The 26,819-nt window shown below is 45.1% G+C and overlaps 2 protein-coding genes across 11 annotated transcripts in view; one reads left to right on the top strand and one right to left on the bottom strand.

Moving 5' to 3' along the window:
- RHBDD1 (rhomboid domain containing 1) overlaps window positions 1-25,117 on the top strand; it is a 174,566-nt gene extending 149,449 nt beyond the window's left edge. Inside the window, exons 7-8 of the mRNA XM_042995509.1 lie at window positions 23,230-23,277; window positions 24,913-25,117. Of these exons, the coding sequence (XP_042851443.1) occupies window positions 23,230-23,277; window positions 24,913-25,031 (167 nt within the window). The 3' untranslated portion in view covers window positions 25,032-25,117. The remainder of the gene's footprint in view (window positions 1-23,229; window positions 23,278-24,912) is intronic.
- Window positions 1-26,819, bottom strand: part of COL4A4 (collagen type IV alpha 4 chain) — a 130,367-nt gene that overhangs the window by 9,551 nt on the left and 93,997 nt on the right. For 9 of the 10 annotated variants that reach the window (XM_042995498.1, XM_042995500.1, XM_042995501.1 and 6 more), the window contains 9 exons: window positions 23,423-23,530; window positions 22,713-22,820; window positions 16,538-16,609; window positions 15,252-15,380; window positions 15,047-15,160; window positions 13,663-13,818; window positions 10,146-10,253; window positions 9,031-9,039; window positions 5,140-5,265 (listed from right to left, as the gene is read on the bottom strand). In XM_042995498.1, the coding sequence (XP_042851432.1) occupies window positions 5,140-5,265; window positions 9,031-9,039; window positions 10,146-10,253; window positions 13,663-13,818; window positions 15,047-15,160; window positions 15,252-15,380; window positions 16,538-16,609; window positions 22,713-22,820; window positions 23,423-23,530 (930 nt within the window). Of the gene's footprint in view, window positions 1-5,139; window positions 5,266-5,288; window positions 5,431-9,030; window positions 9,040-10,145; window positions 10,254-13,662; window positions 13,819-15,046; window positions 15,161-15,251; window positions 15,381-16,537; window positions 16,610-22,712; window positions 22,821-23,422; window positions 23,531-26,819 lie in introns of those variants that run through there. The other variant, XM_042995504.1, reaches the window with a different exon arrangement.

Consider the following 26,819-nt stretch of genomic DNA (forward strand, 5'->3'; position numbering starts at 1 on the left):
AAAGTGGGTGAAGGGCACTGAGGAGGGCACCTGTTGGGATGAGCACTGGGTATGGTATGGAAACCAATTAGACAATAAATTATATTTAATATAAAAAAGGAATAAATAAAATTTAATAGGATTCAACTGAGAGCCAAGTTAAATTTGGAGCAAGATAAAAGCAGCAGTTATTTAAAATAATAATTGAGGGTTTACAAGGTGCAAGATACCACCCTTGACGTGGGTTAACCAATTCGCTCTTCTCACCAGCCATAGGACCAGGTGAGATCTCATATGCCAGCCTCCCAGTGGGGAGGCTGAGGCTCAGGAAGGTGACACAGCTGATCATATGGGGTGGGGAACCTCACTCAGACAGGCAGGCTGAGGGCCAAGGCACAGCCGTCAGCGCCCCCCGCCCCCCACCCATGACCAGCTGTGGGGCTCAGCTGCGCCCCCTGGAGGACGTGGCTGCATCTACACTGATACTTGAGGGGTTCTTTTAAGCCGTTACTTTTGGCCAAGGCATCAATTCATGAGCCACAATCTCCTTTCGTGGGTAGCAAATATGGTCCTTGCCTGTGGAGGAGTTTATTGCCATTATCCTGAATTCCCTGATTCACCAGCCCTCCCAAGGGTTCTGGTCTCTACCTATGCTTTTCTCTCCCTCTCTCCCTTTCTCACTCTCTCTGCCACACATTAGCCTAAAACCAACCATTAAGTCAGAGAGGGCTCACTTAAGCAGCTTTCGCTCTTTTTTCATTCTAGGACTTGTTCTTCAAGGGAGTGGGGAAGCCACCTGAGGGTTGAGAGCAGGGGACGGCCGTACTGAGGTGAACAGGGGAATGTCCCACTCAATTTCCTGTCTCACACAGGCCCCCCTCTTAGCACCGAGACGCATACCCTTCCAGACCTCACTGCCTTTGAAATTCTGTTCTGACCTTGCCTGCCTCAGAGTGTCCCGTACAAACGTCCTCCTTCTGTCCCTGCAGCCAGCCAGCCCCTCCCCCCACACTCCATGCTGGCAGAGCTCCTGTGGGTAGCCCCCCCCCCCCGGCATTCCTGGCCTCCAGGGTGCTAGCATTTCACTTTCTGCTTCCTCGGGTATTAAACAAATTCTCCTGGCTGGTCACACGGTTCCTGGACTGCGTGCGATACGTGGTCGTCATTCCATAAGCGAGAAAGGAAGCCCCTCCCTCTCCCTCTCGCCATCTGGGTGAGAGATGCCCTCTCCTTTCCAGTAATGGGACAGAAACCTCTCTATGCCTGGGGCTGCTGCATGCTGGCTGGCACATCCCTTTCCACCCGCTTCAAAGAGAACATCAGCTACTTTGGAAGGAACACAGGGCCCTGATGGTGAGCTCAGAGCTTTCCTTCATCTTTCCCACCCGAGGAGAGGATCGCAATGTGTGGCCACTGCGCTGTATGCTGGAAAGGGCTGCCCAGGTGCTGACAAGCCAGCAAACGGGCTGATCACTGAAAAGGCAGCAGGTGTCTTCCCGAAATAGGGACATGCGGCGAGATCACTGTCGATTTGGGGACAGGAGTCCCCCCCCACCAGATGTTATGATATAGGCTCTTTGCTCCCTTCGGAGAAATCATCAGGCAATTTTCCAGAGATGGGGAGGAAAGCTTGTGTTAACCCGAGCTGAGTGCCCAGAGCTTTCACCGTGTGGACTTGTTCTCTACTTGGAACTTGTTTTAAGAACTAGAGGTACATCTAAAAGCTCTCCAGTATTTGATGGATTACCTCCTCTGAGCACATCACATGTTGACTTGAAGATTAAACACACTCTAACAGGATGTGGGGATGTGTCCATTAGGCGGTAAGAGTTCAAACCGATATGGAAACCACCTCTGTGTTCATCCCAGGAAGCTCCAGCCTTTGAGCCTCTCCCCATCCCCCCTCCACCGGGAAGGAAAAGTTGTAGATCAAAGAGACATGTGAGCAGAAAAACATTAGGCCTTCCATGGTGGAGGACTCTTAGCAGACATTAATTATATTTAGTGTGGCTGTTACCTACTCATACTGGGCAGGAAAGAGCCAGAACGTTGTTTGCTTCTGTATAGATCTCGGCTGTGGCACCTGGTTACAGAACCAGCTCGGCAGTGGAAGAGGTTTGGAAGGAAAAACAAGAAGAAACCAACGATGCCATTTTAAGTGGACATGGTGCTTCCTGGTCTCAGCTGAGCCTTCACAACCAACCCTGGGGGTGGCGTAGACAGCCCTCAACACTGTGCTAAAAGAAATGCCTTCAGAAAGTAGAGAGGTGGCGGTGTAGACAGCCCCCAACACCGTGCTAAGAGAAATGCCTTCAGAAAATAGACAGGTGGTGGTGTAGACAGCCCCCAACACTGCGCTGAAAGAAATGCCTTCAGAAAATAGACAGGCGATGAGCAACATGTCCTGCACATGACCCAAGTCAGACAGGGTTAGGGTGCTTTAGACCCTCAGAAGAGACTTGTCACGTTTTAGTAACAGGACAGTGTAGCCGATGTATCCAGGTAGCCAGCAGGGAGAGCTAGGGGGCAAAGACTATAGTGCAGGCAAAGAGGGGTCCTTTATAACAGGATCTGGAGGCCCATGTCAGAGAAGAGGGACCCAGAAGGGGACACTGGCTTGAGAGTGGGGACACAGGAGGGTAGAAAGGAGCTCCAGGGAAGCTGAGCCATGGAGCAGCACAGCCCCGCTCTGAAACCATGGAGAACAGGAAGTGCTTTGCGGGAAGGGCTGGGCACTTTTTTTTTTTTTAACATAACAGTCACATTTTGTGATACAACGGTGGCCTCAGGTGTCCCCACTGCCAGCTAGCAGGGTCAGTGACATCAATAAGGAGAGGGCACAGAAAGCCAGAGTAGACCCTTCTGAGGCCACCTGCAACCCGATGAGCCCATCTGACCCCAAGTCAGCCAGAACGAGAGATGACAGGTGATCACACCTGGGCCCATGTAGACTGTCGGCCTTCTTTCAGAAGCTCACAGTCTATGGAGACAGAATCTTGTATGTGCCCAAGATTACTATTTGCCCATTTGATTTTTTCTTCTCAGTAACTTTCTTCGGTTCTTTGCCCAAGCTACCACAATGGGTGAACCCAGCCACCTGTCCTGTCTCCACTGGTGTTGGGGTTCGGTGCTGGGTCTCAACCCTGGCTGTCCGCTAGAGTCATCGTGGGAGCTTTTTCCAAACACTGGTACTTGGGCCCTGCCTCCCTCTGCATTCCTTTGGTCTTGGGAGGGGGCCCAGGCCTCATGGTTGTTTCCTGTCCCTCCAGATGACTTTGATCTACAGCTAGGATTGAGTCACTAGGGATTGTGTCACTCTTAGCTGACTCTTTTAAGGACAGCACTCATCTAACATGGTTAGGGTTGCTCAAACTTGAAGGGATCCACAGATATTCTGGGGATCTTATTAACATGCAGATTCTAACTTGGTAGGTCTATGGCCTGAGTGGCTACTGGTCCTCGGACCACACTTAGAGCAGCAAGGATGTGGCTGACTTAGTCACCAGGCTCTCAAGGTAAACCAACCCCCGCTGTGCCCCTGTCATCTCCCTGCTGGACAATTCTGGTTCCTCAAAGCCCAATCTTTCCGTAAAGGCTCTGCTCACAGGCCAGCCCTTGCCTGAGTCTCAGCAGCCCTGCAGGCCTCCACGATAAAGTTCACCTCTCCCTGTCCCATTGTCTTCAATTGTCTTCACCCTTTGCCAGAATCTCCTTCAAAGCACAAATGATCATCTCCCATTATTTTAGAGTTACTCCTGTTCTGCCAACTATTCCTGCCTTGAGATTGTGAGGCACTGGTGGGAGAAAAACGCATCATACCTACATCCGTACTGCCCACGATACCCAGGACCATACTTTCTAAACAGTGTGGGGGATCTGGAAGTGTTTCCTGAAATATATTTGCAGAACTCCATTACCGGCCATATCTTCTACTTGAGAGTTGATTTTTTTTTAAAGGGGTGTGTGTGTGGTGGGCGGGGGGAGAAGTATCCCAGCCATCAATATTGCACAACAACATATACAACAAGGCGGTTGGTTTTAAAAGTAGGTTGAGTGATGAGTTGTTCTGACTGACTGCAAGCTCTACCCATGTAGTGAGTGCCTAAGGACTACGCTCACTTCCTAGTGCTCGTGCGCTATTAACGGAAGTTGCTCCAATGGACACGCAATTAACACGCAATTGCATAGATGCAATGCAGCAAATACAAACATGAAAACCCCCATACTAACATGAGGGAGGCTCCAGGGCTGTTCCGGACACTACCCAAGAACTATTCAGACTCCAGCCCTTAGCTGTTTGGCTTTGGGGACACACACACACACACACACACACACACACACACACACACCAGGTGGTGCAAAATTCAAGTTGTACTTCCAAGTCCTTTGGACCTGAACCCAAGAGAGCCAAAGCCACACCTGGGAGAACAGGTGGGAAAACAGAAAAGAAAATGGCCTCATGTCTCCTAGGGTAATTTGCACACGGGCGGTCTAGAATCATGGGCACTGCCGATTGGTCTGAAGAGACCACTAGAGTACCATCCCGGACTCCCTAATCTCTTTATAAATTACCAGTGTGGTAGGGATCTGGGAAGAGAAAGTAACGCACTTGGAGGATACTTTTTAAAGGGATGGTTTGGTTTAAGTACTTACATAAGGATCCTACTACCCTGAGAATGACTGAGCGATGGTCACATTAATTAAATGAACACTCCAGTCATGGCCATAATTTAGAGCGACCCTTTCCCTTTCCCCTCTCCCTCCTCCAAGCGATACCTTTCCTTCCCTCCTTTCCACTGAGCCCCAGTTCAAGTGTTTGTAATGCAAAATCAAGTCAATAGCTAGTAATGACGATTAATAGAGCATCTACTCAGTTGTGTAAGAAGCTTCAAAACCTTGTGCCCCAAAGCTGCCTAAGTATGCAACATGAAAGATTCAAGTAGGAGTTCAGCAGAAAAATAGGAGGCATGTGTCACTCCAGTTAGGACACGATCAAAGCTTCGGATAAATGTAGAGAAATGCATAAGAGGAAGGGGACTGCCTTGCTACCTCCTCACAAATTGTTCAGGCTGCATGCTAAAAACGACACAGCAAGACACTTAGATTCTCATTCCAGCAGCAGAGGACGCAGATAATGAACAGTCAGCGTGAGGCTCGTACCTGCTCCTGGGGGGCCTCTCATTCCGGGGGGCCCCATGCCTCCTTCTGGTCCTCTTGGGCCTGGCACCCCAGGAAGCCCAGGGATTCGGGGGCAGGAATCCACGTCTGCAGGTGGCCCCGGTTCACCTGAAATGGGAATCACCACTTGTGTGACGGACTCAAATCTTTCAAACAAGCTCCTTCCGCGTTCTCAAGTTAGTCAGGCTTCAGTCTCTACACTTCTGAAGAACCGAAGAATGTTCAACCACCCAATATAGGCTCCGTGAAGGCGGGACTGCTGTTCACTGTGGGCTGCATGAAGAATTTCCAGAGTATTTTGTTAAATAAACTAATGACTGGCTGACTGAATGAATGGCATCTCAGAGGAACCAAAAAAAGTATGGAATGGAGAAAGTTGATTGGGGCAGCAACAGTTTGGGAAATCCCCTGGATTTCTAATCTTTGGGCAACTTTTTACAAAATGGCAGCCACACTTAGCAGTGGGAGAGCTACCGTGGGTTCCTGTGCTCAACTGAACGCGTCTCTAATCCGTTCGTTGTACGTTTCGGCTACGGGGGCTTCCGTATAGCCCATGACTCAGATAGAATTTCAAGGTCGCCAGGGGCACCACAGCAGCAACTTTCAACCTCGAGTGCGTGTTGGCTGCAATTTTCCAGGGAACTATACACGAATCTGCTGATGCTGGGGTCCCACTCCAGAAACACTGATTTAACTGTAGAACACGTGGCCTGGGCAGTGCCCTCAAGCTTGATCGTGTAACAAACCCAGCCTGGGAGCTTTTCAAAAGTACCAGTGCTGGGACCCCACCTGGACTTATCAAGTAGGAATTTCCGGGGGTGGGAGCTAGGCATCAGCAGTTTTTTGAACTCCCCAGATGACTCCGATGCCGGCCGAGGCTGCAGCACTGTTTAGCACTAAGGAGCTGCATTGCTGATGTTTGCACATCAGAATCATCGGGCCACTTTGCCAGAGCCCAGAGTTTCTGAGCACGTAGGTCTGGAACAGACCCCAACGTCTGCACATCTAACATGTTCCCAGGTGAGGCTAATGGGGCTGATCTGGGGATCTCACTTGGAGAACCACTGCTCTGAAGGCGTGAATGTTTTTCCTCCTTGGTGATGTTCACATCTTTAAGATATTTTTTCTTTTTTCCCTTTTCTTTTCTTTTTTCTTAAGTTTATTTTTGAGGGGCACCTGGGTGGCTCAGTGGGTTAAGCGACCGACCTCAGCTAAGGTCATGATCTCATGGGTTTTGAGCCGCGTAGGGCTCTGTGCTGACGGCTCAGAGCCTTGGGTCTGCTTTGGATTCTGTGTCTCCCTGTCTGTCTCTGTCCTACTCCCCTACTCGCTTTCTGTCCCTCTCTGTTGAAAACAAGTAACATTAAAAAAATTAAAGTTTATTTTTGAGAGGGAGAGAGTGAACAGGAGAGAGGCAGAGAGAGGTTGGGGGGGGGGGGGGGGACAGAGGATCCGAAGTGGTGCTCGAACTTACGAACTAGGAGATCATGACTTGAGCCAAAGTCAGCCACTTAACCCACTGAGCCACCCGGGTGTCCCAAGATATTTTTTTCTAAAGTTTCATTCAGTCACCCTACAAATAATCCACAGGGGGAGAGAAATAATCATAACACTAACCAATAATAATAACAGCTAATATGAACTGCTTGTCATGCACTGGGCTCTGTGCTAATTGCTTTGTGATTAAAGGCTCCAAACAAGCCTGTGTGTGTGTGTGTGTGTGCTGCTATTACTAGAACATTACAGGTGAGAAAACCCAGGTTCAGGTATGTAAGTGACATATCTAAGGTCACACAACTGACACATGGCAGAGTTTAGATCAAAATCCAAGATGGCCTGGCTCCAAACCTGTGCTCTTAACCACAACACCATACTGCCTACAGAGCTCTTCACATTAGCGTGATAAATTCCAAGAAATACAACATATTTAATTTTTAATTTTTTTTTTATTTTGTCAATGTTTATTTATTTTTGAGAGACAGAGAGACAGAGTGTGAGTGGGGAGGGGCAGAAAGAGAGAGGGAGACACAGAATCCGAAGCAGGCTCCCGACGCAGGGCTTGAACTCACAAACCATGAAGATTATGACCTGAGCCGAAGCTGGACGCTTAACTGACTGAGCCATTCAGGCACCCCGAAATACACCGTATTTGAAAACACACTGCTCACCAGTTATGGGTTTCTTAAAAATTCATACAAATGTGCAAAAAAAATGTAAGAATATCAGTGACTAGGGGCGCCGGGGTGGCTCAGTCGGTTAAGCATTTGACGTTGGCTTAGGCCAATTCATAGGTTTGAGCCCCACGTCGGGCTCTGTGCTCACAGCTCAGAGCCTGGAGCCTGCTTCAGATTCTGTGTCTCCCTCTCTCTCTGCCCCTCCCTCGCTCATGCTCTGTCTCTCAAATATAAATAAACATTTTTAAAAAATAGCAGTAATTAGGCAGCAAGAAAATTGTAGAAAATGTGGCCATAGTGACATCATAGGCTGCATTTTAGTTATGTCTGTGCAAAATGTACTTGAACCCTGTAAGCTGTTTGTAATTTAATCTCTCCTAAAATATCGTATGAAACCACAACCAACACTGAGTTGCATGTATATTTACAGTACGTACAGTTTAATGTAAAACATAGCTTTTCCATTCTGGGTGACTTGAGAGAGATGTATATGAATAATTTCTATTTTCCCTGGATAACCTTGTGAATTCTGACCGAGTGAAGGAAGCAAGTAAGGGAACAGGGGGTACGTATTTGGCTCGTGCTTCATATTTAGGATTCTGATGTTACCTTCAAATGAGTTTATACATACAGACCCAGAGAGACACTAAAAGGATGGAGGTGGAAACATTAAATATGAAATTACAAATTTTATTTTTTTTTAAGTTTACTTATTTTGAGAGAGAGAGCACACAAGCGGGGGGAGGGGCAGAGGGGGTGGGTAGAGAATCCCAAGCAGGCTCCACACTGTCAGCGCAGAGCCTGATGTGGGGCTCAAACCCATGGACAGGGAGATCATGACCTGAGTGGAAATCAAGACTCAGATGCTTAACCGACTGAACGACCCTGATACCCCAAAACTGAAACTTTGAAATATAAACATTTAAAATAGCAGTCTTTTTAAAAAAAAATCTGATTTTGCTTTTCTTTACTTTTTAATAAACCAGAAGCTGAGTGGGAGGGGCCGGAGCGTCTCTTGTGTAGGGACCCCGCATTCCGGACCAATTTTCATTGGGGTTAATAACAAAGGCCTGGAAAAGAGCAAATGCATGCACTCACTGTGTTTCTTTGTTTTTTTTGAGAAACTCTTTTTAGTCTGTTTGAAAACCCCAGACACGAAATAATATGTTGCTTCTGCCTCTGGAGGGGTAAGTGAACATTTAGTTGAAAAGAATCATGGCATTTTTATTGTAATGCACAAAGAAATTTGCTCCTTGAAAATGGACCTCGATGTTGTGGGAAAACCTTGCCACAGCCCCTTACTGGGTATGAAGGATCCGTCTTTTCATATTGTTGTTGCTACTTATTTTAGGGATGTTCTATGTGTTTATATGGTAGAATTCATAAAGAAACTTGCATTGGTATGTACTAGCCCTTGACAGAGAAAGCACTCACACTCTGGGCCTGAGTTGAAATTCTGTAAGCTGAGCGTCTTCCCTGCTTTGACAACCTTATAATGAGGCTCGGCTTTAGGACGCTCTCATATGGGGTTACTGTATCCGTAATGAGGAAGCGAACACACTGAAACCTCATATAATTACAGCACCCCATCTACAAAAATGTAACAAAGTTTAACTCACAAAGAGAGTAGAAAAGGCAAGTACAGAAATAAACAGAAGCCAGATTTAGAGGAAATGACTAATTTTATAGCAATGCTTACCTCTGGCACCTGGAGAGATCCAAAGCCAAAAATCCAAGCGCCACGTAGTGATTTTCATGTGGGGGAAAGAGATTTTAAACGTGTGAATTAGGACAAAAGTGAAATAGGTTATTCGAGGATACACATAATAATTTGAGGATGGCATCAGTAATGAGCAGAATGACAGCATCTTATTTACATGACAAGCCTACATCGATGTTACTGACAAGAACGGCTATGATTTCATAATGGGATGTTCGTGTCTAGAAAAAACTGAAATAGAGCTCTCTTGCACAATATAAAATTCGAGCTGATTTCATATGGCGAATAGGCTCCAATCTAACATATACAGAATTCCGTTCACGGGCAGGCTTCTGAAAATTTCATATTATTTATGTGCTTTAGCTCAGTGTTACAGGTTATGCACAGAAAGGGAACATGAGAGGAATCCAAGTATAAGCTCTAGTCGTGTTGCTCTATGATCCATCAGAAAGCAGTGCGGTTTATATTTATTCTTTGGACTGCAGTGCTAATTGAGGACACTGGAAAATATTCTGAACTGACACCACATTATTGTCATATTGATTAAGGATCTCCAAAGATATTACTTCTGCCAATCTCAAGTATGCATGTCTGTTTGCCCTTCCAACTCTTCCTTGGCTGGTTTTGACCTGAGGTTGGAAACATGTGGGCTACTGAGCTTAAACTGAGTAGCCTTTTCACCTTTACAGGAACTAGTATACTTTACAGAAAAAGTTAAATAAAGCATCTAAGAAAATCAATGGGAATTCGGGGACAGAAATGAATAGACAGTCCTCACATACAATAATCAAATCAGTCTTTGCCTCTTGTGTGAGGGAACACGGATTTAGCAACCTTAGAAATGCTGCACATAAAATCAACTCCTAATTTGCAAACTTACTCATTCTAATGATAAACATTAGTTTACCAAGCATAAGACTCTGTAGTGAGGCCTGAAATAAACATAATCTTTATATCGGAAACAGACTAACTCAGAAGAAACTGTAGGCAATTTCAGAATAATTACTTTCTGAAAGTGGACCATCACAGCTAATACTTTTAAAAAGGCTGCATGTAGCCTTGGTGGGTGAGATAATTAGGCACTAGGAGCTTACCTGGAGGCCCAGGGGGCCCTTGCCTGCCTGGAAAGCCAGGTAAACCCTTCTCCCCAGGAGATCCTGGAAGTCCAGGTGGCCCCTGTAGTCCCGGGAATCCAATTGGTCCTACAAAGAACATAAAAATAGGGGCCTGGAACAGAGCAATATCAATACAATGCAGGTCTGATGGGCCGAACTCAGAGATTCACTTCAGCAAAATTCAGGGCCAATTCGGTCTTAGAATCCAGGCGAGTTTCTCACTTTTTTCTGTAAAGCTGAGAAGAGTTGCCTCTGTCTGAAGGAAACACAACAGTCTATCAAAAGGACTAAGGAAAATGGTTTCACGATCAAGACAAAACTAAAGGAGAAGGAAAAAGCCTGTAATCCTGAACTTTCTCGGCAGACAGTGGACGGGAAGCGCAAACAAGGAATGCCGCTTGGCCATCTGGGAAAACGTGTCCCCTGGCCTGAGCTCCCACCTCTCTTCCTCACAATCTCCCTTTCAGCCCCACCGGCCATCCAGTGCCTCGCATATGCGGTTCCTTCCCTTCCGTGCCCACCGAGGCCTCATTCTGTACAGTGCTCAGCAAGTCTCACTTCCTCGGGAAAGCCATCTCCAGAGCCCCAGCCCAAGTCCCTAGAATTGTGTTTCCTTTACTCAGAGCGCCTGCCTCCATCTATATGGATGACCCTTTAGTGTGAATGTTTATCTTCCCCCATGAAACTCTATGCTGAATAAGAATGGGGACTCTGTTTAAACTTGTTCACTGTTACGTTCCTGTAGGTACCTAATAAATGTTTGTGGGATAGATCAAATACAATAAAACCTTGGATTGCGAATAACTTGTTCTGCGACTGTTCCACAGGATGAGCAAACATCTCGAATAAATTTTAACTTGATAAACGAGCGATGTCTTGTAATACCAGTGGTAAGTGACGCCGAGCGTCACATGATCCCAGCTGAGCCAATGGCTCTTCTCTCTCCTACTCACTGCGGGATTGTGGGTGATAGTCTCCCATGCTCAGATGCTCGATCTCGGGCCACAGCGTTCAGCAGAAATCAGTGATTTTTCAGAACTCTGGAAGGTGCCCACAATTGGCAATAGTGTATTTTTTGTCACTTCAAAGCACCTCTGGACAGTCCTTTGCTTTTCCATACAAGAGTGAGCTTAGGGATGTTTTGCTTCATTCTAGGTCAGGCTGCCTGCAGAGAGAGACCCTTTCCTCTGCCGCCGTATTGCCAGTTACATTAAATACAGTATAGGATGAGTTTATTAATACTGTACTGTAGTCAATATCTGTGTGAGTGTATACAGTGGACCCCATGCAGAAAAAGGTTCCGTTGAGCCAAAAGCAGCGATTCTGTTGGTGATAGTGAAAGTCATCCTGCACAATAACCCTCCTGTCTCCTGTACCCCTCACACCAGCCACAAAGGTTTTCAAAAGTAAGTGCAGGTTAATTTGTTTACTTTTCTTTTCACTCTGTATTTTCTTTATTATTTTTTGTTATATTACAGTATTGTGATCCCTTTTATATGAATATTTTGGGTTATGGAACGAATCATCTGAGTTTCCATTATTTCTTATGGGGAAATTCACTTTGATATACAAGTGCTTTGGATGACAAGCATGTTTCCAGAACGAATTATGCTCACAAACCAAGGTTTCACTGTATTTCCCAATAAGTCTGAACACATAAACTGAAGAAACTCCCTCCTCTCTTCCACAGTTAAACACTCTTTGGGCCATGTGCCTGCTGGGATGGGAGTTAAGAAGCATGCTTGGGGGGGTGGGGGTGCCTGGGTGGCTCAGTCAATTGGGCGTCCGGCTTCGGCCCAGGTCATGATCTCGTGATTTGTGAGTTCAAGCCCCACATATCGGGCTCTGTGCTGACAGCTCGGAGCCTGGAGCCTGCTTTGGATTCTGTGTCTCCCCCTCTCTCTGTAACCTCCCCTGCTCATGCTCTGTCTCTCTCTGTCTCTCAGTAATAAATAAACGTTAAAAAAATTTTTTAAGAAGCACACTTAGGGGTCTCATCAATATTTCTAACTCTTTGTATGTCCTTTGGTTACCTATACTGCATGCTATTTCCCCAATCCTGAAGAATATTTCCAGGTGGACGTTCATTCTCCAGAACAGCAAATGGGAAGGAGGAGGGTCTTATTTGGGAAAGGGACAAGGTTATATAGCTAACCTCCTCCTCCCTTTTGGTGACTTGGCTTGTAGCATGTTTGTCCAATTCTGGGGTTCGATAACTGGAAGCCCACATACCTGCAGATATAAGCCACATTCTCCAAAATTGATTTTACTGCCAGTAAAGTTGAAGATGCTTGTTGTGTATTGTTGTGCAGGTTGTACACTGCACCATTACACGGATGCTATTTGCACTGTAGTCATGTCATTTTGATCCCCTTTTTTCCCTAACCTTTGGCTTTATTTTGCGGTTGGCTCAGACGTTAGGCAGGGTGCCAATTATTGGGAAGACTTTGACAGTTACTTACCTACGACATTAGGGGAGCTCAAATGAGTAACCATTATTGGTCCCTTTCAACAAAAAAGTTCTATGAACTGAATAATTCTCTGAAATCCTGGTGACCAAAAACTAATATCCTCAAATACTAGCAGTTAGGTAAAAATGAATTAAAACAAATATTTTAGCTTTAAATGGCGGGGGAATTCAGTAATGGAGACTCTTTCAGGACTATAAAAAAGCCAGGTCAGCAGTCTCAAACCAAACTGTCCAGTACAGAAGCCACTAACCACATGTAGCTACTGAGCCCTTGAAATGGACACATCCAAACTGGGCTGTGCTGTAAGTTTAAAACACACACCAGACTTCAAAGGTGAGGGGGAGTGTCTCATCTGGAGAGGAACTAGGTTCGTACGCATGGCCCTGGTGGCCGCATGGATAATTGATACCAATGATGATATGCTAAGGTAACATTTGAATATATTAGGTTGAAGAAAATAAGAAAGTTCATTTCACTTGTTTCTTTTTACTTCTTAAAATGTGGCTACTACATCTTTTAATTACATGTGTAACTTGCATTATATTTCTTTTAAAAAAAAAATATATATATACACATAAAAGTTTATTTACTTATTTTGAGAGAGTGAGAGAAAGAGAGGCAGAGAATTCCAAGAAGGTTCTACACTGTCAGTGCAGAGCCCAACGTGGGGCTTCACCTCACAAACGGTGAGCTCATGACCTGAGCCGAAATCCAGAGGTGGACACTTAACTGACTGAGCCACCCAGGCGCCTGTCCCGTGTTTTATTTCTATGGCTCAGTTCTGGTCTAGGAGATTATCAAGTACGTTATTAGGGGCTGAAGGTGACCTTGTGTTTCTTCTTCTTACTTACCCAAATGTCACCCAAACGTTAAGACTCTTTGGGAAAGTCAGGGCATTTTGGAAATGCAGTCACTATTTCCATAGGAAATGAGAATTACTGCACCGTGGTGCAGAACCCCAGACCCTGAAGGGCAAGATCACAAAAGTCTTCACGCACTACTTCAGAAATAACTTGCATTCCTACCTTTCTGGCCATCTTGTCCATCACATCCTGGGAAGCCTTTGCGTCCTGGAGGGCCTGGGGGGCCCGGGAGGCCCGGGGGACCCGGCAGACCCCGGTCTCCTGGTTCCCCTTTCAGAAGGTCAACACTCCCAGGGGGGCCCGGGGGCCCGGGTGCTCCTGACCACAAGGAAGAAACAAAAAGCGTCCTTCAGTCAAAGACAAATATGAGTGCTGGCTGCCTGAGAGCTTCTTAAGGAAAGTAACTGAATGCAAGCAAAAGATGGGGGTGGGGGGGGGGAACCAGAAGAAGAAAAAAAAAAATGAACAGTATCAGAAGTGAAACAGCGAGTGTCCCCTGGAGGTGAAGCTGGGCGATGGTGTAAGTGGCCCGTCAGCAGCCGTTAGACAAACGAACCTACGGAAAGCCTCCCTTCCCTTCCAAGCCATTCCTTCTGAAGCATGGTTTTACGGCTTTTCTTTGCATGCCATCCCACCGCTTTGATATGACAGGTAGAAGGACAGATGGACGGACAGAAGGACAGATGGGCGAACAGAGAGATGGATGACAGGCTTTTGAGAAAACCTGGCTGATGGAAAAGGAATATTCACTCAACTACATGTACGATTCTATCTGAAAACAGGTGTCTACGCACAGGAAGTGAGCCCAAATCCTATTCTCCTTAGCTACCTAGAATATTTTGGAGCATTTTCATTTTTCTCAGGGTAAAATAGAATCACATAATATTTTATCCTGCCCCGACTAAAATCCCAAAGATTTAAAGGCAGTGGGTTGGGTCTCTCTGAAAGAGCTCCGTGAGCTATTAGGAACATGACTGTGTGCACTTTGCAAAACCCCATGGCACCACGCTGTCTCCCCCACGCCCCAGCCGGCTCCGGTCAGCCCCTACTCTGTGAAATACTGCCTTGCTGGGCTTTGTCCCCGCCAAGGGCTGAGAGGAACAATGTGTTCTGTTAGCAGCACTTGAACAGACTGCTTCTGTGTGTGCCAGGCCTGGGCGTGGTCGTGCTGGCCCATGGCGGTGCACGTGGCAGGTGCTAGAAACCAACAGGCAGAGTGAGATCCCCCCCCCACACCCCCACCAGCCACTTCTGACCCCTTGTGCTCAGCATCCCCCTGGCGCTGGTGATGAGAAGGGTCTGCTGGGAGTCAGTGTCCCCAGACGGAGATGCTTGGTAGAGCTGGACAGAAGACTGAGCTCTGAGCTCTGGCTCTGGGGGTGGTCCTGGCAGCCGGGCACTGCCCACATTCCACCTCTCCCCTCCGCCAGACTGTCGGGGCTGCTGAGGGCCTGCGACTCCGCCATTCTCTGGTTCTATAATCCTCCGGAGCTGGCAGCATCTAAGGAAAGGAGTGCCAACATCCTCTGCCAGGATTTTATCATACCTCTTGGGCCATCGGGGCCGGGAGGTCCCTGATCGCCGGGGGGACCTGGGTCAGGAATGTCACCTTCAGGAGCTCTTCCTGTGGCACCTGCGGGACCAGGTGATCCAGGTCTCCCTGAGGAGGGACGTGTTCGGAGATCAGCCTTATCACATTTGGAAGGTTTCGACTGAGTTATTGACAGAGGAAAAAGCATGCTGCTTCTTACCTGGGGGGCCGGGGGGACCTTTTTCTCCAGGAAGGCCTGGGGGAGAAATTCCTGGGCTCCCGGGGTCTCCTGTCTCCCCTTTCGGCCCAGGTATGCCCATTGGGCCAGGTGGGCCCACTTCATGCGAACCTTAACGAGGGAAACAGCATTAGTTCTCCCTGTTTGATCCTCTTGTGGCTCCTGGAAAAGAACTGCTTCCAAAGGGGGTGACAGGGACACAGCGGGTTGTGCTGAGAACAACCGCCTGCCCAGTGGTGACCCGAAAGGCTGCGGACTCCCCCTGGGTCACCATGTACCCTCTCGTGCCCTATCACACGGTCAGGCACAGGTTGGGTTTATTTTATGGTTATTTCCCAGACTAAAAACAACAACAACAATACAACAGCTTATCAACGCTCCAATGAGATCCAGCAATAAGTCACTATGAACAAACTGGTTTGAAATTTAAGGTGGAAATTCACATATAAATGGAAGCATCATGGAACTTCCCACGGAAAAGGGGGAAGGAACATCACTGGTTTCTTGGGGGAGGCACACATATAATGAGACTATTTGGAAGAGCCCCTAAAATGAATCCTACGTGACCTACATTAATTCTTGACCTTCTGAACTGTACAAAGATTCTGTCTCTCTTCAGCAACGGGGCCCGACCTAGGAGCACAACAACCCAGCTCTCCACCGCAGACCCTCAGAACTCCGTGTCTGATTCCAGCTGCCTTGTCTGATTACGAGCTTAGTTTCCTGAGACACTGAAGCAGCAAACGGGCCCTATATTCAAACGCCAGAACAAATCTCAAATGCGGCTGTTAATGATGAGCCTATTCGTGATAACAAAAATACCAGCAATTTGCTCAGGTAATTTGTTTTAGCAGCAGCCTGTGGAGGGGTGCTAAAACTAGTAATTAGGCCCACGGGGTCGTTCCTGGCATCGCAACACTTAAAACAAGACCACAACAAGACCTCCCAACCATTTCTTTGTTATTTGTCACATTTTGAAATCTGGCCCCACCTAAAGCAATTACTCAGAGTATTTTTAGCAGGGAGAAAGCCCCAAGTAACATCAACAGAAGTCACTGTTAACCAGCCACTCCTTCTTAAATTCGGTTTTCTCAAAGGTCTTTCTTACGTAAGTCCATCTTCAGTACGAGAAATAGTTCAAGAGTGTGCCTCTAAGCTAAGCCAGTTTCTTAGTTTCTCGCCCCAAGTTGTGTGCAGTAAAGGCACGCCAGCGGTATCTCACGGTCTCCTGACTGCAGTTTAATCGCTCACAAAGGGTTTTCTCTTACCTGAAGCGCCTTTGGCTCCTTTCTGACCCTTTAAACCATGCAAGCCGTTCAGACCGGGCGACCCGGAGGGACCTGAAACACATCACGGGCCTGTGATCCACTGGGGAAGACCGGATGTTGAAGTCCACCGGTCACCCAGCACAGGCACCAACCAGGGGAGATGATTCACTGACGGCAGCCCGACAGCTTCTCCAGGAGGGAGCCATGAGATCCTACCGTCTAGATGTCATTATCAAGGCTAAGTCCGTGCCAGTGGTTATTAACACATTCATCTGATGGATACTTTCTGCAAGGCAGCTTAATGCATTTCTTTGGTTTTAACACACTGCTCTTGGTCTCTGACCATATCATGGATGTCTCTCTCTGTCCAGATATAGTCTAGAATTACTGACTGTTAGTGCAGCAAGGGACCTTAGATTCTATGACAATGAACTCATCCTAGAAAAAAGAGACTGGAATGGAGCAAACCGAGACTTCCTTCCTCCCAGGCTCAGGATCTGTCCACTCCATCACAGTGTGTGGATACTAATTTCTTTGGGGTGTAGTCAGGTAAAGATAGTAAGACAGTAAGGACAGGTGGGGCCTGTGGCATACTGGGGAATACATGACACATTTAACTTTTCTTTAAGCACCGTACTAGTCAGAAAGAAGAGGCCTACAGGTCAAGTTTGTTGATGCTATTTCTTTGCAGCTACTTCTTTCAAAAAGAACCACTCTGATGCCTCTTTACTGAAACTAAATTTATTTCATAACGATCAATGAAAACTCCAGTCTCCGTAATTAGGTATGATCTCATCGATGTCTGCATCTCTAGAACCTTCTGCCAGGCATCAGTATAGTCCTCTAAGGAGACATCTACCAACCTGACTTTACTTAAGTTGTCATTGAACACTGAACACCTATAAATCTAAAGATTTGCAAATATATCACTATTTAAAATATGTATTTACAAATATACAACTATTTAAAATACATATAATACATTTATATGATAATATATAGTATATTTGTACTTATACAGTACAAGTATACAGATTTATAGGGACGGAGTAGAGAAAGAAAACAAGGGACGGACGGAGGGAAGGAGGGAGAATGGAAGGGGAAAAAGGCAGACAACTGATACGTACAGAATGTTTCCCGGGAGCTGAGCCCTCCACCACATGATTCATACATGTCTTGTCTTACTGACTGATTTGGAGGAAAGAATCTTCTCCTCAGCCCCTGTCCAAACCTTGTGACCTTCCAAATTCATTGGTGGATCTTCATCCAAAGCTGAGAGCCAGCCAGCCATTCCTTGTTTAGGGCCACATCCCTCTCATTTACAATAGTAACACCCTAGCACACAGAAGGTGCCCCTCGCCTACCCCACAACACCTACACAGAGCTCTCTCGATGCCCATGTGCCGGTGCCTGCCCCACGCTGTGCAACAAGCGTGTCTTTGGGTGAGTGGGTTACTTTGGGTAAACTAAGTACAAGATCGGGTCTTCTTAGTTTCCCAAGCCCCCACCTGGCACGTCTCCTGACACGCAGTTGGTGTTCAGCAGGTGTTTGTTGAATGAGTGAGTGGATGCATGAATGAATGAGTGAATGAGAAAATGTGCAATAGGGAGGGCCAGCGAATGGGTGGAAAGAAAGCTGCAGGAAGGAGGGAGTCCAACTTCTCTTTGCATGTTACACGTTCTTTGATAGATTTATGGGAGGAATAAGAGTTGGTGAAGTTACAGGCATCCATTTGTGTATAAATAATTTATGTGCTAATTATTATCTCTTCATTAATATGCAAGTCCTCTGTGGGCTTCTTATTTAAAGATGGAACACTTAGCTGGTTCCATTCGATTTATTATCTGTACTTGAAATGGACACTTAGTCTATTTTTAAACTCTAAACTTCAGATCAGTGCAAATGAGCCGTATTCTCTCACACCAAAAAAAAAAGGGGGGGGGGGCGAACGCACCCTTATTTTTCCAAAGCTCTTATTTCCTAACCACTTTTAACAGCTCTGGCTGAGTTTATTTTTCAATCCTTTTTCCTATTAATGAGCCAACGTTTCAAGTTTGCACCAAAAGAACACACAGACCTTCATCTGCCAGATCTGGATATTTATTGCCATCTATCTGAAATGATAATAGATTTTTTGAGAACACTTTGCTATTTCAATGTGTTTTGATCTCCAGCTTAAGCCACCAAGATTGATGGCTTGGGGGACTTCGCTGGGGTGGAATGTCTCAGCTTCTGCCAACTCTGCATTGTCCCATCAACGCGTCCAGATCCCGGGCTGTCACAGGCCCAGCCCCTCACCATTGTTGAACTGGCCGACCCTTATCTGACCCAATGTTATCTTTCTAAATTGAATGCAGCTACATCTGGGTAGGATTTTAAGGACAATTTTTCCTTTTTACTGAAAGCTTTTTATCAATCCCATCTCTAAATCAGAAAGTTGTTCATGCATAAAATATATACAGCGCAGATGAGAGGCAATTAGGCTAACAAAGCACATTCCTTGGTAATGAGGATTTTTTTATTCACCTCTCTGGCCATCCTCTGGCTTACCAACCATCATTTAAGGCTGCATCTCCCTGCACTCACGGGCCGGGGCACTCTACCCCCACTCAGAGAATCGAACCTTCTGCTCCAGCCCTCATGGGAATCACAGCCTCCATCCGGGTTAGCCAGCCCACTCTGAGACTGGTTTTCCACTGGGGTTTTCTTTTGTTCTAAAGCCTGAAAATGCTACTCTATCCCCAGTGGCCTTTATACAGGTTTATACTTCTAATGGGATGACTGCCTCATCCCTGTTTGTGAGGGATTTTCCCGAGGCACCCCTCGGTCCCAGGCAAACCGGGACAGCTGGTCACCCAAAGGTGAAAGCTGATGGGAAAGAGACCTACGTAACTACAGGTTAATGGCCGAACGAAGCTGAAAGCTTATCAAAACAGATTCTGAATTTATTTTTAATCCAGAAAATACGGGAGTGCTTACTAAGGACAAGCACCGGAACATAAAGACATGGTCTCTTAACCCCTGGAGCTTCAGTCCCCAAATGTACTTAGTGACAGCTGCTGACAAGACAACGCAGAGCAAGAGAGAAACAATCCCTGACCCGATAGAACAAATAGGCAATTACATCGAGAGTGATAAGTGCTGTGTGGGGGCAGGGCCGGAAGGGACGCTCCCTTCGGTGTAGAAGCAGGAGAACATTTCCATGATTTTCTCAGCTGTGAGATGTGTGGCATTTCTTTCTGGATACAAGACATTTCGAGGTGCCTTTTCTCTGACGTGACAGCGTGCTTGCCACCAGCCAAAACAACCCACGACACCTCTTTACACTTGTCATGGTGCAAACAGCTGTCTTTCGGTTTTCGTTGTGGCGATCTCAGAACGCCCAACGAGGAGCTGAGTGTCTTCCTTTCAAAAGAGGGCAAATGGTATCCAGCCATTTTTAGCAGATGTTTAAGTTCAAGTTTAAATCTGACTGAACTCAAGCAAGACTGGGAATCCATGTGGCCAGTTCCAGCAGGGCAAACAACTTTGAGTTCAACAGCTGGTTTGTTCAAACAAGATAATCAGTCCCCTTGACTTATTTAGAACATACTTCAAATATTTAGTTTCTCAGATCAAAGTGTTTCTGCTGGAGCGCGGTTCATTTTTATATCAGCAGGATAAACGGCAACAATGGATTTATGTTGTGGCCGTTTTAATTTTTAGGAATGCAGCGCACGGTTTTGTTTTGTTGTTTTAAAGCCCGGTCGTTTGTTGGGCTGTTTGCAGCGAAACAGTGTCACTGCATGGTCAGGAAGCACCATTGCAACATCCGTCTGTATCGTTCCGATGGGTACTCGGGCTGACATGTTCATTTTCTCCCCTTCTCCCAACAAACTCATGATTTCATACCACGGAACTATGATGTCAGGGGAAACTGAATTTTCGAGTAATTCTGTTCCTCAGTCAACGTCATTAGCTACTGGTATTTTAATAACATACCATAGTGAAATGATGTGATAAACGCAAACTAAATCGAGAGACAGACAAACCCACAATAGTGACATGAGCCTGGTCACTTCAGTCAAACTGAGTGTATATTGTTTTCAAACCAAGAGGTTTGAAAATCCTTGCTATTTTTATTAAACTAGGAGGGTGAGAAGAAAGGGAAATTCAGTAGGAGTGGTTAATAATGGAAATAAATGGAAAAAAAATTTTTTTGAACCGATTTCATCTTCCAACACTCAAAACAGTGTCCAAGAACACCCCACCAGGGTAACAGGGATTTCCAGTGGCAGCAAATGGCCACAATCACTACATAAACTTTTAACATAAAAAATGATCACTTGGTGGGGGTGCCTGGGTGACTCAGTCAGTTAAGCATCCAACTCTTGACTTTGGCTCAGGCCATGAGCTCACAGTTTGTGAGCTCAAGCCCTGCGTTGGGCTCTGCATTGACAGTGTGGAGCGTGCTCGGGGTCCTCTCTCTCCTTCTCTCTCTGCCCCTCCCATGCACGCTCTTTCTCCCTTTCTCAAAATAAAGAGAAACTTTGAAAGAAGTGCTCATTTTGCCTGAGACCCTAAATTTATCACAAATCACCGCACTTCACATTCAGTGCCAGTGAAGAGGGAGAAGAACGATGCAAAGACATCTTGTTCAGTGATGGGAAGCGGAAGCCAAATATTTGGCCGCATGGAAATACCTAAGTGTACCAACTCTCCAAAATAAAGGGTTCCCTTCTCTGCAGAGTTGTTCCAAGTAACACATACCACACTAGTACTTGCTGGAAAACAGGAATTATCTGAAAACTACTCGATGAGGGAAGAGATGAAAGTGTGGAAAGTTTTCATTCGGATTTTCAAAACAACAAGGCAACTAAGAACCCAAAGGAGGGGTTTCCAACTCTTCTGAGAGGAAGTAATTTTCATTTGACTGGAGTTTAGTACATGGATGGGTCACCTAGCAGAAGGAAACTGAGAGGAAAGGGGAGGGGAGCTTGATTACAGGAATCCACCAACCAGGGCTTGAGCCTTCATCTGCTTATTCAAGTGAAGACCCTCATCTTCATCACTACTAGCTCAGTTGTTCATTCTCGATTCGTCCATGCCTCTATTTCTTAATTTACTCACAAATTTAAAAAATATAGGGGCGCCTGGGTGGCTCCGTCGGTTGAGCGTCCGACTTCGGCTCAGGTCATGATCTCGCGGTCCGTGAGTTCCAGCCCCGTGTCGCGCTCTGTGCTGACAGCTCGGAGCCTGGAGCCTGCAGCCTGCCTCGGATTCTGTGTCTCCCTCTCTCTCTGCCCCTCCCCCGCTCACACTCTGTCTCCCTCTCAAAAATAAACATCAAAAAATTAAAAAAAATATTTACAGTAGCCCTCCAAAAGACTTACTGGGTATCCACTGGATGCCAAGGATATAAAATCACCTTCTACTTCATAAGAAAGACTTCTCAACAATATACAATATAGGTGCTGTGCTAGAAGTATACACAAAGTGGCCATGAAAAGCTTTTTTTCCCTAAAATGGAAGAAATGGATGAAAGAAGACTAAGTAGTACCATAGAGGGATGGAGGGGCATGAAGATTTGTTAATAACAAATAAATATGGCAGGTGATATGATATATGGTATTACTGTAACCACACTTATAGCCGGTGCACTATTACCCATCAAGACCAAAAATGCAACCAGGAAAAAATGTTTCTTTATCTAACAAAGTTCACGAATACGAGTAACTTTCTTCATGGCATTTTAGTCTTTTCCTTCCACTTAACACAATTGGTAAATATATATTTATTTACATATATGTTTTTAATATGTCTCCCTTGCTACATCCACTGTGAGCTCCATGAAGCCAGTAACCGTGTCTATTTTCCTCAAAATTGTGTGCCTAGCGTCTAACGCACAATCTAGAATGTAACAGACGCCTCACTATCTAAGGGAAGAACAAATGAAGAGGCCTGAACTCTACAGGAAACACTGGGGGGAATGCCCTAAAAAAAATGGCAGCACCACCATTTTGGTAGGAGGCAGGTCAAGAGACTAGATGCAGGGCCTGAAGCTGTGAGGGAGGGAGAAGAGGGTGCTAACAGGCATCTGTGGGAAAGGGGAGGGAGCCATGAGCAAGATCAGTGTCACTCAGGGCAGGAAAAGCACCGCAATTTGCCCTCATGGGGGGGGGGCTTCCTTTTTACCTTTTATTCCAGGAAGACCTGGTGTCCCCGGGTCCCCCATCATGCCTCTTGGCCCAGGATCCCCCATGTCTCCTGGATGTCCCTTCAGCCCAGGTACTCCTGGATCACCTGAGGATAAGAAGGAGGTTCTGCAGATAGCCAGTTGATATATGAGTTACCTTAATGGGGAAGGTAGGTCATCTGTATTCTTAACACATGGGAACATTGTCTTTTTTTTTTTAATTTTTTTAAATTTTTTTGTCCTAGACCTCCTAACTCTAGAGAGAAAAAAATATACTTAGCCTCAGATGGAGCAAATACACTTTGGAGTGATTAAAGTTGCCAACTGCAATTTCAAACTTTCATTATATTCTGAATGTGTGACATTTGCCTTAAGTCTAAAGGAGAAAAGAAAACCAGCATCTGAATGGCGGGTAGATTAAGGAAGGATGGAAAGAGGCTTTTATCTGTCAGCCCATCACTTTGTACCTGGATCCTTGCCAGGCTCTTAACAGGTATTGTCTTCGTTTACTTCCAGACCAACCCAACGAGACTGGACTAGCTCAAACTTACAAGACAGGAATGGGTAAGTTTCAGTCATCTGTCCAAAGTCACACGTCTGGGAAATGGCAGAGTCACATCTGAAACTAGGTCTAAGTGAAAGCTGGCCTCTTCCGTTACACCAGAAGATAGATGAGTGCCCGGAAGTTTCCAGGCTCCTTTCAAGGTACCTGGGCAGCCTGGTGGTCCGGAGGAGCCAGGTAGTCCTGGCCTTCCAGGTGGTCCTCTGGGCCCTTGAACACCCGGGAAGCCCCGCTCTCCAGGTGCTCCAAGATGTCCTACAGAAAGAAAGATCAAACACCTGAATAATTGGACACTGGTCTTTGAGGTGGTGAATCTATAATTATCTCCAACCACAGCCCCTGCCATCCTTTTCTATTATTACTTGTTTATATTCATAATCTCTCTATTGAAAAGATAACATTAAGGAAAAAATGAAAACAAAACACTTCGAATCCTCCCACCTTAATACAATTTTTCATATGTGTAACAATGTGCAAATAAGGCCCACGATGTTATATTTTGATGTTTTAAATTAGCATCGTATTATAAGCAATGGCCAAGTTTGCCATTATTTTTCTAATTACTGTTTTTAAATGACTAGCTGATAGCTTAGGGAGTTAACCTTAATTAATCTAATTTTCTCTTACTATTGGCCACTCAAGGTATTTCTCTTTGCTGTTATGCATAGTGATCTTTATACATTTTTAATCGATTTTTGTCGTATCAAATCATCTCCTTAGGAAAAATTCCTAGGAGTAGAACATTTCTAGGTAACATTATATGATATTTTTGGGTTTTAAAAATGCATTAAAATGCTGAACTATTTCAAAGTAAATGACAGACATCAAGGAATTCCATTCCTAAATACTTCAACAGGCATGCCTGAAAAAAAAAAACACCATTCTCCTACATGGCCAAAATAACATCATCACAGCCAAGAAACTTCAGAACAACCGTTAACATCATCTAGTACTCCTTCCATACTTGAATTGCCCCAAGTGTGCCCTTAATTGTCCTTTACAGCTCGTGTGTCATCACTGGGTCCCATTCTAGAACCACACATTGCTTCTGGTGGCTCCTTCCCTTAAGTTAAAGAAAAAAATCTACTAGAGTCTCTTTCTCGGGACAGAGACTTGCTGAAGAGAACATTTCGCGTTGCCTTTTTGGTCTTTTAGAAGAGACCATTCTGTTCTTGACAGAGGCTGTTAAATGGTTTATTTAACAGTTAAGGGCTGCACCTCTCACACCACCCCGTGTAACCCCCCGAGATCTCGTGTGCTCCCTGAGGACCTGATGGTTTGTTGGCTCCTTTTCCTGCTAATTCAGTCAAAGGAAATAATATCTCACATTTACTTTAATTATATTTATTTGATTACTAGAGAAGATGACTATTTCCGCACGTGTTTATGTATATTGTGTCACTTTAATACAAGTTAGACATCTAGGTTAAGCCGATAGTCTGTGCTGAAATCAGCCAGTTGAATCAGCAAATAGGTGTAGAGTTCTGTGTTTACAAACCCATGGTGGGGCATAGTCCTTATTTATTACAACATACATGAAACAAGCCTGTGTTAATTGATACCTGTTCCCTGATCAAATTTAAGATCTATGGGCCTCACTGTGTGTTATTTTGTTTACCCTGAAAACATTCTTGCAGGAAAGGGAAGGCGGTATTATTCTCCTCTCCAAATGAAAAAAATTAAGGGTTGCCTCTCCAGTCACACCTGTATTAAGAACAGGACTTCTGAGTTAATTTATGCTGTGTTTTCTCTCTGAATGGAAAGGCGGAGGTGAAACTGAACCCAGTACGCTCAGGTAAAATCCCCTGAGACAGATGTGAGCTCTATGCCTTCTCACTGGACTCGATCAAATTCAACCCATGCAGCTTTTCTCCCGTCAATGGAAATTGTGTATTTAGGTAAACTCTGTGCCAGTGAATAAACATATGATGTAATTTAGAAATTTTAGGCTAAAGTTACGGTGTATGAGAAAAAGAACAATTTAAATGGTGAACACCACAGGACACCAGGGAAATTACAGTAAGGAAAACTTTCCTTAAAAGGTCAGCCTGGGGTGCCTGGGCAGCTCAGTCGGTTAAGTGTCTGGCTCTTGACGGCTCAGGTCACAATCTCACGGTTTGCTGAGTTTGAGCCCCACATCGGGCTCTGCACCGGCAGCATGGAGCCTGCTCGGGATTCTCTTTCTCCCTCTCTCTGCACCTCCCTTGCTCATGCTCTCATTCTCTCTCTCTCTCTCTCAAAAGAAATAAATTTAAAAAATTTAAAAAAAAGCTAGCCTCAGTGTAAAATAACTCAGATTGATAATTTTTAACTTAAAATATTAGGTAATACTAAAGGCCTCCAGTTGGAGACTAGTTTCAGCTTATAAAATCTTACTATCTTCATGGTTTACATGAAAATACCAGTAAATGTGGAATTTTCAGTTAACAGACTGCTTTCAAGGAATCTTATTTGATCCTCAAAACAATCCTATAAGTATGCCAGTTTATAAGTAAGAAACCGAGCTCACAAATGATGAGCAACTTATTCAAGATCACATGGACAGTAATGATGGAGGCTGACTTTGAACCACTGGCTTTCCTTCTTAAGGCTTCTCCCTCTGGTATTTATTAGGAACCTCCCTGATGTTAAGCTCCCCTCAAATGTACATTTAAGCTGTACATTTTGGTTAAACTATTATGTCATCTAAATCTATTTGACCAGGTCAGAGGTAAAAGACGGATATGAAAGACAGTGGAAAGTTCTTGCCATTATAATAGCTTGTTTTTCTGTTAGAACTCCATTTTTAGCAATCTTGTGGTATAAAAACAAAACAGAACAAAATTCTGATAATACTTCTGCTCACATATTCCTTCTGGTGTAGGTAATGAAACATGACTATTGTCAAAGAGAATTTTAAGATAAAACACAAAACTAGTAATATGAGATATTTTAATTTACAAGGGACCCATCTAAAAACAAACCTATTTCTAACCTGCCCATTATTGGCTGAATGGGATTCTGCACACTTCTTTAACCAATCGTTTGTGGATGACATTTGCTCCTTCCATGCAATGCATGCTCCTGTGCATACATCTTTGTACACTTGTCTGATAATCGAATTCAGATAAATTCCTACAAGTAAAATCACTAAGTTAAAAGGCATGTATGTTTCATCAATGGTGGGTCAGGTACTGAAGCAAGCCTAAGCCTCGAGTGGAGGGCAAGAACTCACAGGTACATCCCAATCCATTCTGAGGGACTACATGTCAATTGTCAAAATACTATTTTGAACAATTTAGATTCATTGTTGGTGATGAAGTTTAATTTTTTTTTTTTGGTTTGGTTTTTAGTAAATGACATATTTGGTGAATGACATATTCGATGAGATCTCAACAATGGCACTCCCCACTGGCATTCACATATGATTTTCTGAGTAAGAAAGAAAGGGCTGCAATGACAACCTGAAGCTGTGGTCAGTGGGAGTGGTTATTGCTAATGTATCATTTATAATTCTAGAGATTGGGACATGGTCTGGCTTTTAATTGCTTGCAATAATCATTTT

This window comes from Panthera tigris, chromosome C1 (assembly GCF_018350195.1).
Source record: "Panthera tigris isolate Pti1 chromosome C1, P.tigris_Pti1_mat1.1, whole genome shotgun sequence".
In the NCBI taxonomy this organism is placed as follows: Eukaryota; Metazoa; Chordata; class Mammalia; order Carnivora; family Felidae; genus Panthera; species Panthera tigris.